The 15,967-nt window shown below is 43.3% G+C and overlaps 1 protein-coding gene across 1 annotated transcript in view; it reads right to left on the reverse strand.

The window, feature by feature from the left end:
- The window catches only part of AFAP1L1 (actin filament associated protein 1 like 1), an 89,305-nt gene extending 74,752 nt beyond the window's left edge, over window positions 1–14,553 (reverse strand). Inside the window, exon 1 of the mRNA XM_054978428.1 lies at window positions 14,446–14,553. Within this exon, the coding sequence (XP_054834403.1) occupies window positions 14,446–14,473 (28 nt within the window). The 5' untranslated portion in view covers window positions 14,474–14,553. The remainder of the gene's footprint in view (window positions 1–14,445) is intronic.
- Window positions 14,554–15,967: the final 1,414 nt, after the last annotated feature.

The raw sequence follows: 15,967 nt of genomic DNA on the forward strand, positions 1-15,967 counted from the left end.
GCAAAACTCTGGTCCTGGTCTCTTAAAAACAATCACTGTGGAGTGGAGAAAGCAGCAGGTTTGCAGGGCCTTGGAGCCAGGCCCTACCAACAGATACAAGATGATCATAAAGATAAAAGACCACGCAAACTGGGACCAGAGTTGCGCAATGGCACAGAGTTGAAAGAGAAATCCATGCAAAGGGACAGGCCCATGATAGGGGAGAAATGTCTTCTTGTCCTTGGTGTTGTTTTCATGCCCCCTCCCCCACCATTACAACTTCCCCCAGCCCAAGGGAACCACATTTCCTGCTCTGGGGCACTCTCCCTTTCCCGGACTGGCGTTGATTTTGGGAAATGGTACAGTGTAAATAGCTTATGAATAAAACCCGCAGACAAAAAGAAGCTTCAAAGGACGTCCGGGAAGCTGCAGCCAACAGACAGGACGGGCATTTATATCGACAGACGAACAACATCAGACAAGCACAACCAGATTAAAACCTAAAGTCATAATCTCAAAGGGACTTCGAGATCCTCTGCTGATGGAAAGAAAGGCCCACAGATCAGTATCATGATTCCCCAGGACAGAGAGGGAGAAGCTAAGGCAGATATAGTATTTGCAACTTCTATGTCCATAGAAACTTGCATATGTTGATTTGTGACGTGCTCTTTATATGCAGATCTAAGGATTTGATTGCTGTGATGCAGCTATGGTGCCTACTTTGGGTCTAGAGGAGCTTAATCAACAGGCAGTGAACCATTCTAGGCAACATGCCAAGAAATCAGATTCCTGTTGCCGTTGGTATGAACAAAAATATTGGGTTTCTCTTCTGCACCCCACTTGTAACCTGACTAATAATATAGCTATGAAATTTTGGGACAGCTACGACTGCAACAAAATATTATGCCAACAATTGGCACAATCAGCATTCTGGGCCTCTGTGATTCTTGCTGTGGCCCACCAACACAGTATGTTGCTACCCCCAGCTTTCATAGTCCAGAAGCAACAGTTATGCAAACACTGGATTGTTTGGCCCTGGGACAATCACAGAACCACACTATAGAACTACAGAACCACACCTTCACTGAGGGTTCATTGAGACCATATCAATAGCTCCCAAGAGAAGGAAAGTCTCCAGAGTGACGCATCTTTCCACTACAGGAACTGCAAGAACTCGGATGTAATACCAGGAAATCCTGCTTCGGTTGATGCTTCCTCAGAGCATTCAAATGAAGAGTTCCACCCAACTCATTCAGATAACTTGATTGCAGGCTATTTTTTCTTAGAATGTTGTTGTCTGGTGGGTACCTGAAATGCTACCCAATTCAAATGAAAAGACAGAACTAAGCAAATACCTGTGAGTTTTAGCAGACCCATCCTGTGGCTCTTTGGTTGCATCAGATCCTGAATATCACCTCTATATTTTGGAACTGCATTAAATGTGGGAAGCTAACAGCAAGTCTTTTTAAGTCCAGATCTTTCCCTGAAGCAAAGGCAAGGCTAAAAGTTTAAGAGTCCAATCCTATGCATGTTTACTCAGAAGCAAATCATATTTGCTCACCAGTAAGTGTGCGTAAGATTACAGGCTGAGTGTGGGCAGCAGTTTGTATTAATTACACCACTGAAAGAAATGTCTAAGCAAAACAGCAAACATACCCAAGAAAATGTTTACAATAAAATTTTAGAAGGAAGATGAATCACAGGGAATTTGAGGAGGCTTCAAGGGTTACAGAAAGCAGAACTCTTTGTGGCAACCCCAGGCAGAAGGAGAAGAGACAGCAGTAACATATCTGGTTAAAGTGGTCAGCTGCAGCCAAGTCCTTTTTCAATTGCCTCAATTTATGCACATACTCCAATGTACAGGATTATTACATATCCAGGAGGGCTCTCATACACAGATAATAGGGCTGCGCTGTAAGGAAATGGTTCAAAGAAATGATCTGATAACCCTGTTTTATCGTTTACTGAATGTCTCAGCTGTTGATCGTATTGAGTTACATTATGTAATCTGCCCCAGGTTTCAGTGAGAAAGGCAGACTATAAAGAATGTCAATAAATAAATAAATAAATAATATTTTACATTAGTGCAAAAAACCAGAGTTTCTTAGAGCCACAGAACTTGTAATCTTGCCTACGCATTAATTTAAACAAGGGAAGCTTCTAGTCCATATGGTTTTGAAGATATGCTTGAAAGCATTTGGCCAATATCAGGTGAGATCTCCAAAGGCAGAGAGGGATATCAGCAGATATCCTAGTGCTGATATCTATTGGTCATGAGGAAGGGCATCAATGTCCTACATTAGTCACCGGCCCTCTCCGTGATGAGAAAGACCAGAAAGACTCATGCAAACTAAGTCAATACATGCAAGTTAACCTAATGTAGGTCACAAACCCCAAGTTATTTGGAACACACACCTGGGCCGTTTTCACACTACTAACCTGCTTCCGTAATGTTGTGAAATGTCGCACAAAAAACGCGGAAGATAGCGTCTTCTCACGAGAGTTTTGTGCGATGTCGCACAAAACTCTCGCAATGTCACGCAAAACTCTCATGAGAAGACACTATCTTCCGTGTTTTTTGCGCGATGTTTCACAACGTTATGGAAGCAGGTTAGTAGTGTGAAAACGGCCCTGGAAGAAGACTTTTCATTTGTTTGTATTCTGCTTCCCAAACAAACCATGCCCCTTCCAAGCAATTAATAATCCAATAACAGATTTAGAAGGCAAGAGTTACCTAATGCCAGAAGATTCCTCCTGTTGGTTTTGGTTTAAAAAAAGACTCACAGGATTACCTCTCTGGATTTAAAAATATGGTTTACACCCTGAACTTGACAAACGTGCCAACAATTGCAACCAAACTCATGGCAACCCCTTCAGAAAACAAATAAAAGACCACACCATCAGCTGTCCACTACTACTTTTACAAACAACTATCCTCAAACCCCACTCAGGAATATAAAAAAACCCAACTAAACAGGATTATAAAAGAATTACCCACATCTATACAAAAACAAACATATTTGGTGACACCACAGGAATCTTGACCAGGCACTTTCTATCTTCTGCCCCAAATGCACAAGCTCAGCAACCCAGGACATCCTATGGTCACTGGCACAGGCACCATCTGGATACATGGACTCCATTCTCAGACACTATGCCATCAATGCCCCCGGTTATGGACGCAACACCATAGGCTTTCTAAGAAAAACACCACCTATTGATAATCTTCCAGATGACACTATTTTGGCCATCATGGATGTTGAATCTCTATACATCAGCATCACCCACAATGATGGAATACAAGCCATTAAGAACACCCTCTCCAACAACACCACAGCTGACCTTCCTACCAAGTTCTTCCAGTTTCTCCTTACTCACCGCCACTACTTCAGATTTGGTAATGATTTATTTCTTCAGATCAACGGCACAGCCACGGGTACCTTCATAGCACCACAATATGACAACATTTTAATGGCTGACTTGGAACAGCACTTCCTCATCTCCCACCCGTTAACACTCCTCTTGTACTTGAGATTCATTGACGATATTTAGAACATGGGAAAGAAGCACTGGAGAAATTTCATCAGGCTTTCAGCGACTTCTGCCCCATCATCAACCTGACCATAAATCAATCCACACAAGAAATACATTTTCTAGACATCAATGTCTAGATGTACAATAAATGATGGAAACATAAAAAACACTTTATACTAAAAACCAACTGATCATAGGGTTGCCAGGTTCCCTTACCCTCCGGGAGGAAGGAGGGGACCTGGCACTCACCTTTTAAGATATCTTTGCACACGCATGCTCCCGGGGTGGCATGATGGCATCACTTCCAGTAAGTGACATCATTCTACAGGGGCCGGGAGTGCTGCTATTTGCGGTCTAAATCGGCCTGCTGCAAAGCATGGGAGTGGCATAATGACATCACTTCCCAGAAGTGATGTTGTCACACTGCCCTGAGAGCACGCCCAGTAGGCCTTTCCCTCTGACTTTCCCCCCTGCCAGCCAGGTGAGTGGTGGCAGGGGGCGGAGTGGTGGATCTTTTCTCAATCAAATAACCTTAAGAAATGCAAATATGATGCTGTTAATTAATAGTAGTCAGTTCTGGACTGAAGAAATTATTCCAGGACAAAATGGCTGCTAAAGCATCAAATTTTAAGTTTTCTCCAAAAGAAGGAAGTTAAAGTTCAATTAAACAGATCATTAACAACAACAACAACATTTGATTTATATACCACCATTCGGGACAGCTTAACACCCACTCAGAGCAGTTTACAAAGTATGTTATTATCCCCACAACAATCACTCTGTGAGGGTGGGGGGAGCTGAAAGAGCTCCTGTAAGCTGTGACTGACCCAAAGTCACCCAGCTGGCTTCATGTGGAGGAGTGGGCAATCAAACCTGGTTCTCCAGATTAGAGTCCTGCCACTCTTAACAACTACGCCAAACTGGCTCTCTGAATTCTAAGAATTCAAAATATAGCAAAATTACTTAAATACATAGGATATTATTAAATAAGGGAGAAATTCTGGTGCAAACGATTAATATCGCGTTTTCTCACGCGAGTTTTGCGCAATGTCGCGTAAAACTCGCGTGAGAAAACGCGGTATTTCGTGTTTTCCCTGCAACGTGGAGCGATGTTGGGGGTGCAGGTAAGCCATCTGGAAACGGCCCAGAATATTAAATTTAAAAACAAGGATTGGAAACAAATATTTCAACAAATTTCCCTATAAATCAATTTCAGGATGTTTACAAGAACATGCACTAAAGGTGCCTAAAAGGTGATATTTGATCCCAGTTAAGATACCTCACTTAATGAAAACAGAGAATAAAAATTGCTGGAGAGGTTGCAGTGAATTAGGCATGTTTTTACACATATGGTGGTTCTATTTATGCAAATTTTTGGAAATCAATATTTACAGATATTGTTTAAATAACAACAATTAAAACCTACTGTTGAATTAGCTCTGCTCAATTTATTTACCAATGAAAACTCCCAATGTAAACAAAAGACACTTCTTAATTTTCTTTTAGTCTCAGCTAGGATACTTATTGCTCAGTGCTGGAAAAAAGCTAAAGAGATTTCCTTGGACAGGTGGCACACTGAGTTAAGAAATATAGCAACACTTGAAAAATTAACAAATAAAATTAAATTAATTCAAGGGAGAAAAAAGAAAGATGATTTCAAGATAATTTGGAATAGTTTCATGATTTATTTAATGGAATTTCCAGACGATAGCTCTTTTAGAAATGTTCTTTATTTGGAGGGAAACCCTTATTTGAAAATTTGATTACAGTATTGAATAATTATATTAGAGGATATTATCATTCAGAAATGGATTTAATGATTTTATGTTATAGCCAGTTGGATGGAAGCTCCCCACTCACTCTTCTTTATCTTTTCCTTTTGTGTGTGTTGTGTAACAATTACATAATATGATGGTATTAACTATTGATTAGATAGGAGATTATCAGATGATTGTGTTTTGTTTAATTTTTTGTGTGGTGTTTGTTGCTGTGTGTATACTATAAAACAATTTTAAAAATTAAAAAAAAAACAAAGTCTTCTTCCTCTTTGCTCCATACAACCAGTTGCAAAATGTCCCTTAGAGACAAGTCCCGCACAGTCCGTTTGTCATAGCAACTTGGAAAATAAATGTGGGCTGCACTAGATTTACATCTTGGCGATGCTGTGTCATATGTAATGTGATCAGCTTCATATAGCATAGAAACCTCTATGGCAATGACAGCTGTATAGTAAGAAACTGGAGACTTTCTACTGCATTGCCATATGGTGGTGAGGAAAAAAAGGAGCATTGGAATCCATAAGGTACTCCTTAATGGATACTTTCCAGTTCATTTGAGAACAGGACAAGAGTTTTTTTTAGCCCAGCCCAGCCCAGCCCTTCCTTTTCCGCCCATTGCCAAGCACTGCTGGAGAATCAGGTGCAGCATCAAGGTCACAGCTTGTGACTAAGCTTCCTATAGCACAGCCTTTCCTTTGCTGGAGAGAAGGATCTGTAAGCTCCAACAAGCAGCAGCCCAGGAAACTTGCGTGAAGATCTGTGAATAACTTTACACGATTCTTCCCTGGATGGAAACTGACTGAGTATCCAAGAAATGGTGTGACTGAAGTTTCTATCCTGTATGACAGACCACCAAAGCACTGCTTGCTCTCCTTGCTCACACTTTGTCTTCTATGACTGGGCTTCAGCTACAGAGCAAGTAGACTGGAGGAGTAGCAGCAACTTAACAGAGTCTTGGTGCTCCTAATATAGGAGAAGCCAGACTAGATAAAGAGATGGTAATGCCATCTGTAATGGATTGAGTCTCTGGCTCAGAAAGTGTAGTTTGCAACAGCCCTTCTGCTTCAGTTATATGAATAATGGTTCTGATGAAACAACTTACACAGTCAGGCTCCAAGTCATTAAAGGGAAGAGCACAACATTTCAAGGCTAATAAAGAGAAATATATATATATCTTTAGCAGTGCACCTCATCATTCAGCATCACTTCTTTGGGGCTTTATGTGGGCATGTCACCAGCTAATATATGTGCAAATTCCATTAAATATATATGTTTGCTTGCTTGAAGGGACTATTATAGCTATTCATTTATCCGGTGCTTTATTTATGTCAACATAAGCTAAACAAGATGTTCTGCCTCCACTGGACAGTCCACCAGAATATGTATTCATTCTAGAAGCTGCAATTTGCAGATCAGAAGAATCCTTAAACCAAATACACAGTCTCTAGCATATAGTATAACATACTGGGGAACCAGGAACTTCTCAACAGCAGTCTCAATATGGGAACAGAGGAGACCCAGCTGTAACTTCACTTCATGGTTTCACTCTAGCTGTTTGTAATATTGATTGCTTGATTAAATTTCTAGCCTGCCCTCCTCACAAGCAGGCTCAGGGTGGGTCACAACATCTCAATCACATAAATACAAGAATATAAATACATAAGCACATAGAACAACACCATAAATACATCATAAAAGCTAGTATAAAATATAAAAAATTACAAAATATAAAAAATTCCTCCAAGATATGGCAGTCAGCCTACAATCTAATAATTACCCTCAGTCACTGTGGGTTAGACAGGAAGAGCTGCCAAGATCCAACCAACAGGAGCGAAGGAGTCAAACCACAGCAAGGAGGCCAGCAGGAAAGTTAGCCCGTGCCTCAGTCATCACTGTAGACCTGGCAGAACATCTGTTTTACAGGCCCGGTGGAACTGTAACAAGGCCCACAGGGCCCGAGTCTCTATGGGGAGAGTGTTCCACCAGGCTGGTGCCAGAGCCAAAAAGGCTCTAGCCCTGGTCAAGCCCAGGTGAACATCCTTGGGGGTGTGAATCACCAGCAGGTGTTGGTCTGCTGAACGCAGTCCAGGGATCGTATGGTGAGAGATGGTCCTGCAGATATGTTGGTCCCAGTTCACGAAGGGATTTAAAAGTTAGAATCAAGACAGGGAACCAACACAGCTGGCATAGTACAGGTTTTATCTGTGCCCTAGTTGGAGTCCCCACAAGGGCATCCAACGCTGCATTGTGGACCAGTTGCAGTTTCCAGATCAATCTCTATGGCAGCCCTGCGTAGAGTGAGTTACAATAATCCAGTCTGGAGGAGACCATTGCGTGGATCACGGTTGCTAGGTCACAGGCAGAGAGATAGAGGGCAAACTGCCAGACCTGACGAAGACAGAAAAATGCAGATGCTATGATCTGGGCCCCCATTGATAAGGAAGCATCCAGACTCACACTCAAGACTCCTCACTGTTGGCATGGGCACTAATGACACCCTATCAAGGGCTGGGAGCCAAATTCCCAAACTCCTCAGTCTGTGGCCCAGATGCAGGACCTCTGTCTTCATAGGGTTCCATTTCAAATGACTCTGTTTAAGCCACACAGTCACAGCATCCAAAGCACTAGCTAAGACCTCTATGGCAACATCCGGCCATCTGTCCATCATCAGATACAACTGGGTGTCACCAGCATACTGATCACAACCCAGTCCAAAACTTCAGGCCAACTGGGCAAGGGGTCACATATAGACGTCAAATAATACTGGGGAGAAAATCACTCCCTGGGGGACACCACATACCAACTGTAAGGCAGTCCCACATATCCCCACATTGGCAAGGTGGTGGTGGGTCAAAAGATCATAATCGACCATGTCAAACACTGCTGTACAATCCAGTAAGACCAGCAGCGCCAACCCACCTCGATCCAGATGCCGATGAATATCATCTGTGAGGGTGACCAATGCTGGCTCTGCCATCTCTGTCCCCTGGCCAGGGCAGAAGCCAGACTGAAATGGATCCAGGACAGAGGAGTCCTCAGGAATACCTGCAGTTGCTCAGCCACCGCTCGTTCAGTTACCTTACCCAGGATGAAACAAGCCACTGGAAGTTTGCGACTTGCCTCTTTGGCGATGGGAACGGGTTCAGTATTATCAAAAAGCAATATTCTAGCTACTCTTAAGCCCTCTCCCACATGTATAAATCTTGTCTTCAGATCCTGATCAGCATCTACACTTATTTCCACATTTTATTTGATCCTGCTTCACATATCAGACTCAAAGGAAAGCTGTATTCACTCACATAGGCGTGACACAGCTCAGAATCACTAAGTTACACTCTGTGTGCCTTACCCTGTGGTGCCTGCTCTATAGTTCGATCATCACTGGAAGAATGCAGAAGGAAGGGGGGGGGGGGTCAAAGGAGGATCAAAAAAGACTGTCATGCAGATTGCATAGGTCAGATATGCATCTACAGACCTACAGAGATCGGCAAGTTCAGATACAGCATTAGAATTATTATAGAAGACACTGAATACAAATGCTTTGAATTTTGTTTTTTGCTGAAATGTCATATCAGAGTCAGAAGGAAAAGGAAGCTCTCAAAGTTTCAAGAAATCATAAATTGGTGAGACATAACTGTCTATGGTATGGCTCATCCAAAAAGATGGAAGGAAAAAGATTGATGAATTTAGCATCTGTTTAAACACTCACCTGTTTCCACACTACCCATGTTAGCACCTTGATGCACACCTCTAAGCCCCCAAAGAGTTGATGAACATGGATATAAAGGACTCTGCTACCTTTGCTTTGCATCAGGAATAGCTGACACTGTGTTTATTCTCCTTTTTCAGTGGCTCTGTTTGCAAGAAAAAGAATTGCAGCAATGTGGGGGAGAGCCTTTTGCTGTTCTTGCTAACAGCTGGGGGTGATTGGATCCCCTTCCCTCCCTGTTTCACAACACACCCTTCAATTTGGCTGCATTTTAGAAGAGGGTGGAATTCCCACAGCGGATTTTAGGCAGCAAGTCAAGAATGATTCAGGATTCCTCCCACCCAGTGCAATGGCACCCTTCTTCTGTGGCAAGATAGGGTCACATTTATGCTGGGAGCCTGCATAAAGTGATCACAACAAGAGAGCACAAGAGAAATAATTAAAGGGTTCCCAATGCTCTTGGGTAAAAAAAAACAAAAAAACACGACTCTTGCAAATGCATGTATTATTCTTTAAAAAACAAAACAGTACACACAAACTCTAATGCTAAGGGCCTGACAGAAAGCAGGATATGATTGGAAGACATGTGATATAGCAGCCTTGCTGAAGATAATCATGTCTGAGTCTTGGAGGGAAGGTTCCCTGGGTACCCTCTTTATGTCCAAAAAGGCAGGATCTAGATTAAACAGATGAATAAGTAGTGTGCAGACAGAAACATACCTATGTGTGAAGCTGTTTGTTCATCCTTTGTCTTGCACTTATAGAACAAATATACCAATGTGGTGAATGTGTGGAACAGTAACCTATGTTTTACAAAGTTACAGTTAGACATAAAGCTTCTCTCACATATGAGCTGCATACTGCTTGCAGTGACGGGCTGCTGAGTCTGGGATGTAGGACTGTCAAGAGTGACCACAAATAAACTACTGGCCACCAAAACTATTCAAAATCTGTGGGCTTTACCTCTCTGTGTCCTTCTGAAGTTAACATATGGTTTCCAAGTGGCAGGTGGTTTTATGGGTGGCAGAACCCTGAATTACTTGAGGACAAAACAAAAATGAAGTTTATTTAGGAACAAGAGGATATGCATTGACGTATATAGGAAAGGGATAAGGGGATTCTAAATAGAGTTAAACTGTCCTGCTAAAAAGACTGGAAATCAGAGCCAGGATGCTTGGATAGTAGAGATTAGTCAGCTTAATGGATGAATTTCAAGCACAACTCTTACCTAAGGTTCCAAAGCTTAGCTCCTTCTGTCACACTGATTCACACCTACATCAACTGACATGCAACTGGACAGAAAGGAGCACAAGTTAACAGTTTTGATGGGAGCAAAGCTCCAATCCAGGGGGATAACTCCCCCCACATATGGTAACATCTGCTTCAAGTCTGAATTTTGAACAACACCTTATGCGGGTTCAGGTAATGTAAGAAATCTTTCTTTGACTCCTGGAAGTATCTGTACTATTGTCAGAGAGGATGAGACGGTGGTCAGAGAGAAGCAATATAATGGATGTTAAGTGGTTTGAAGCTTAATGCCAGATAAATCCCCAGGGGCAAAGGCCAGCTGAGCAGCCAATATGGAGCCTTACAGATAAGTTGACCACATTATGGTTAATGCAATGCAAGCCTAACATATTTCTAGATCTGCAGCCTCTATTCATTGGGAATTTGAGGTAGTGTATGTGCATTTATGAGACAGGTTCAGAAGGTGCACGGGAATAATACAATTGCAGGGAAGTAGCAGGATTTCCTTCCTCCTCCCTCTGAAGGTCAAAACCCTGTAATAGGGAGTACAATTGCACTTTCCATTTGCTAATGATCGTCTCAAACAAAAAAAGAGAGAACCTTAAAGGGCAGCAGAATTTCATGTTAGCCCACAGCAGGCCATGTTCTAACAGCAATTTCTTCTAAACTTTCCCCCCGAAATGTGCTAGTGTCACAGAAAACTCCTAATGACGCTCTTCCAAGTACAGATTTTTCTATTAGTTTAAACAAGATTGTCTAAGATATGTTGTCCACTGATGTACCATTTCCTACCCTCTCTTTATTTTGCTGTCAAATTTATTTCTCTCCTTCTTTTCCAGTTTTGGATTTAATCATACAGTAACCAGGTTTAGGGGGATAAGAAGAAAGGTGAACAAAACTGATTCCAACAGTACTGATGTGGCTCCTATCACACCATCTGTTCCTGTAGCTGTTAACCATCCACATCACAAGAAACAACAGAGGTAATAAAGTATGGTGCCATCCCATTCTTCCGGAGTCTCCTAGCTAGGCTTCCAAGTCACCAGAGATCCTCAGTAAAGTTACTAGCTGTCAAAATACAGAGGACATGTTTGGTCACATTTGCAAATGAAATCCTCAAATCTGGGCTACCTTATGTTCTTCAGAGAGTTATCATAAAACCATCCTGAGATCTTCTCCAAAGGCTGGTTCTGACTTTTCTGTATGTAATAGAAGCAGTCAACACAAATGTAACATGACTGATATCTTCATTTTAGTAGCTGACATTTTATTTAAAATTATATGCAAAAATTTTAATTACCAGTAATAAAACATACATGCTTATCTGAAGACTGGTTCATGATATTTCAGAACTGGCTTTCAAGGCTCAACAGGTGTTCTACTAGAGAACCAATGATCAAAACACTCAAGCAATTTATAGGGGTCTTCCCTCATTTGTTCTTATTAAGAAATATCAAAAATGTTTCCTTCTTCAGGACAGGTGTAAAAATAAACTTGAAAGTGAGCCAAGCAGCGAGATATGGGCTCTGACTATAACTATGGTCAGTGGTTGAATGATCACTAACTTACAACATGGGGGACATGGTAGAGAAAGAAAAGCAATCACAATATCCATTCAGGAACCACCACCCATCCTTTTAGATGGTGGAGGAAAAAAAGAGAATTATTTATCTGCACAAGCTCTGCAATGAAATGAGGTTTTAGTACTTATAGGCTCCAAGGCCACCACTACCCCCCCTTTATTCTCCCTATTTTCCCAAGAACTCTGACATCAGTCAGCACTGATATTCCTTCGCCTCTCAAGGCCAAAGAAGTGTGCAAGTTCCAGCAGAAGCCAGCGGCGTGCAAGTGTGTAAAAGAATTATTTATAGCCACAAATCAAAGCAAGAAACTCAACGAGACTGCCTTAGCTGCCTAGGCTGTTGCTGGAATGTGTATGCAGCAGAGATATGCATAACATTTTCAGACCTGAACAGTTAAGATTTCACACACACACACACACCCCAATATATATATCAATTTCCACTCTATTGTCAGACAGGAGGGAAAGAAGAAATTGCCACAGATGGACTCATGTATAAACTCCTCCTAAAGTGGTCTAACAAAACATCGCAGAGTATCAGAGTTTTCAAATACTTAAGAAAAAAAGGTTTTAAATAAAAGTCCATTATATTATACTTGCTGTTCAAACTAAGGTACTATAAGAGAAACCATGGTCAAAAAGTATTACCACTTTCAAATAAGTTTAAAGGGCTTTCACCAATAAGTTTAGCTGCAAGGAAGCATGGCAGCTTGCCACTTGAACAAGCATGTTTGTCTCTCACTGTGCCTCTTTTCCTGCCATATTTCTCTTTGAAGCAATCTCTGCTAACAGCTAAACAAGAGCCAATAGGACAGCAAAATTTCACAACCACTTCTGGCGCGGTGGCCGCTACATATGCTGTGTTTCAAATGCCAGCGCCATATAGACAGGCCTTTACACAAAAGCCTGAGGGCATGCAAAGGCCTCTGAAAGCACCTAAGAAGCCACTTCCAGATCAACGGAAGGTCCTGTCCAAAGCTCTGTGCTCCAAGAGCCAGAACTCTGCCTTCTGTTACTGGAACTGAGAATCAGACCAGAAACAGTGGGGAATACATCAAATGAACAAAAGGGGAAATAAAACAGAGGAGCTCTGCTTCGTTGACTTTTTATGCAAGGTCTACTCACACAATCATCCCAACACATGGCAAAAAGCCAAACTGTGCACAAGATCCATTTATCATGGTGGTCACTGTGCACGTGGCATTTTCAGGAATCCATTGGCCACGTGAACAGGTTCCCACTGACTTCTAACGTAACTATACATAAGGAATGGTCACACACACATCTCCCCCCACCACACAAAACAGAGCAAAAGATTGTAAAGGGGCCAAATCTTGCCTGACATTAGCCCCTAAACATTAGAGAGCTCTCCTGTTGTGTCGTATGTTTAACCAAAAACCCATAACCACTACATAAGTGTAACAAATCCTACATACATTTACTTGAGAATAAAGCCCATCAAAATCTCGAGATTTACCGAGTGTGGGGGACAGGCATGGGGCTGAGCTGGATACATTCCAATATGGTTTCATTCCAGCAATAAACCACCCCACAACGGCGTTTGGGACAGTTAACACCACCTGCTCACGTTCATTTCTACACTGGGTCTTTGGTCATCTCTATTGGGTCAGTATCAGTGAAGAAATATGAACCTAGAAAGGGAGCCAAGGAGGTTCCAATGCCATTTGGCAACCTGAGTGCCTTCTCCCAATGCCCCAGGTTACACAAAGCCCTATTAAAACAAAGCAGTTTCCCAATCATTCTGGGCACATATAACATTTCGCCCGTTAAAAGGGAGAGGGGAATGGGGGAAACGCGGTTTATCCCACGCGCTTCTCAATCGACTCTCCCCTAAGATTTAGCAGTCAAGCTATCCGTTTCTTTTCCAATCAAAATTCCGTTTGGCCACCCACGTTTTAAGCCAGGAAAATATTACTTAATAGGAACAATTCTGGGATTGCTTTCGTCCAAGCGATCTCGTATCCCCTCCCTGTGCTCGAGCACACAATGGTACTCCCCACGCGGAACGTGCGGGGAATGCGAGCGCACGTGGGCGTGGCACTCGTCCTCGGCCTGATCCCATTGAATGATCTAACGCTCAGCGCGAAGCGGCAGAGAGCAGCGAACGCCTGTCCCAAGCCGCGGGTAACGCAGGGCGTGATCCTGCGCGGCTAGGGCTTGCCAATTGCATCGGATGCTGTCGACTCTAATCCGCGAAGGGCTTTGCTAGCACAAAACGCCTAGCCTTTCAGGTGCTGCCGGGGATGGTGGTGGTATGGAGCACAATAGGCTGAGCAGGTTGGGGAAGGACTCAGCTAAGAAGCGCGGGGGCAACAGCAGCAAGCGAGACGCAGTTAACAGAAGCTCTTTTTTTCAAAGCGAGGTTCCTTCTCCCCATATAGGAGTCAGGGTCTTCGCGGACTGCGCCTTCTCTAACTTTCCCGCAGCCCGGACAAGTGGTATGTCCATGCCAGGTGCCACCCAACCCGCCGTGAGCAGGACACTCATTCCCTCGACGCAGCATCTTCCCTGGCTGGCAGGCGCATTGTGTAAGCCTGAGCAAAGCCACCGGTCAACCTGCAGCCATAGAAACCCAGCCCCCGTCATTTCCTTACCGCTGAGTCTCTCCATGGTCCCGGTCATGGCTGGGTCGGGTCAGCAGAGGAGACACGATGGGCAGCAGCCGCTCCTCTGCGCAGCTCGCTGTTCCCCCCCCCAGCTGCGCGCTCAGTTCACACCCTGCCTGACCGGGGGAAATACGCTCCGCTCCCCTGGCGCACACGCCCGTCAACCTTTAAGCCGGCTCCCGCTGCTCTCCCAAACCCTCCCTGCCGCCTCCGCCTCCTCCTCGCACAGCGCCGGGTCTTAGCGCCGTTCCGTCCGCCGCCTCAGCTTCTCTCCCGGAGTTTGACAATCTCCGTTGGGACAGCCTCGTCGCTCGCCCCGCCCTTCCGGATCAGGTGCGCCTGCCTGTACACAATGACAGCCTCCTCCTCGGTCAGCGCCGCGGGCTTGTCAGTCATTTGGCGCGGGCGCTCTTTTCGGCCTGTCTCCCCCTTCCCTCGCCCGCCTATTCCAGAGTCACCTCATAGTCAGCATCTCTCGCACCCGGCTCTGCCCTCAGCGTGAACCCATTGCCCTGAAGAACTTCATTCTGCTTTCTTTTGCCCCTTTAGTGCCCGCACCCCAAAGGCGCTCCATGTGCCATTCTCTCTCCAGTTCCTCTCACATGTGACCCTAGGAAATGTTTGTTACATATGTATTTTAAAACATATAATCAACATCTCTCGGTATAAGAAGGCTTGCCAGGGGCTTCCAAATTCATAATAAAAACTATTTTTCCTGCTCCTCATCACACATGACTACTTCCCTGCAGGGATAGAATGACTCTCTAGGAAATTGTATGCATCATAATAATGCTTCTCAACCTATAATGAATGCTTGCATGACTTACCAGTACTGTATGGTGTACAAGTGATGATAGTGTACATGTCTGTTTTAAACTGGAGTTCATGTAGGAAAATTATAATGGAGTGGCTGTAACTGATTACACCATCTTCTTAATTTCTTTGTGAATTCTGTTTAGTTTGATGTGATGCAGAATGCCCATGTACCGTGGCAGGAGGTGGTGTGGCTCCAAGGTGGAGCATCTTTGCATGCTGAAGTCCCAGGTTCAGTCCCTAGCAACTTTAGTTAAAAGGATCAGATAGCAGGTGATGTGAAAGACCTCTGTCTGAGACCATCCGGTGTTGTTGCCATTCAGAAGAGAAAGTATTGACCTTGATAACCAAAGGCCTAACAGTATAAGGCAATGTCATGTGTTCATTAAAATCAAACATATTGTTTTAATAGCTTTTGAATAACTTAGAATTTTGAAAGTGATCTTGGATGTTGACTTTTAATTGGACAGTCAGTGTATTTTTTTTTATTAAATAAAACAAATAATGAATGAGGACATGCTCAGTTCTGCAAAGGACTCCAACTAATCCTCTTTAGTCCAGCTGTCTTATTACTGAACGGGATCAAGAATTGGCTACATGTACAATTTCTAATTGTCCTGGATTACTGCAGCAAAGCTAGACAGTGTGGTATTGCTACTTGGTTATGTGTTCACAGCATTCTTTATGAAAAAGCTAG

Source organism: Eublepharis macularius, chromosome 4, assembly GCF_028583425.1.
Source record: "Eublepharis macularius isolate TG4126 chromosome 4, MPM_Emac_v1.0, whole genome shotgun sequence".
Taxonomy (NCBI): Eukaryota; Metazoa; Chordata; class Lepidosauria; order Squamata; family Eublepharidae; genus Eublepharis; species Eublepharis macularius.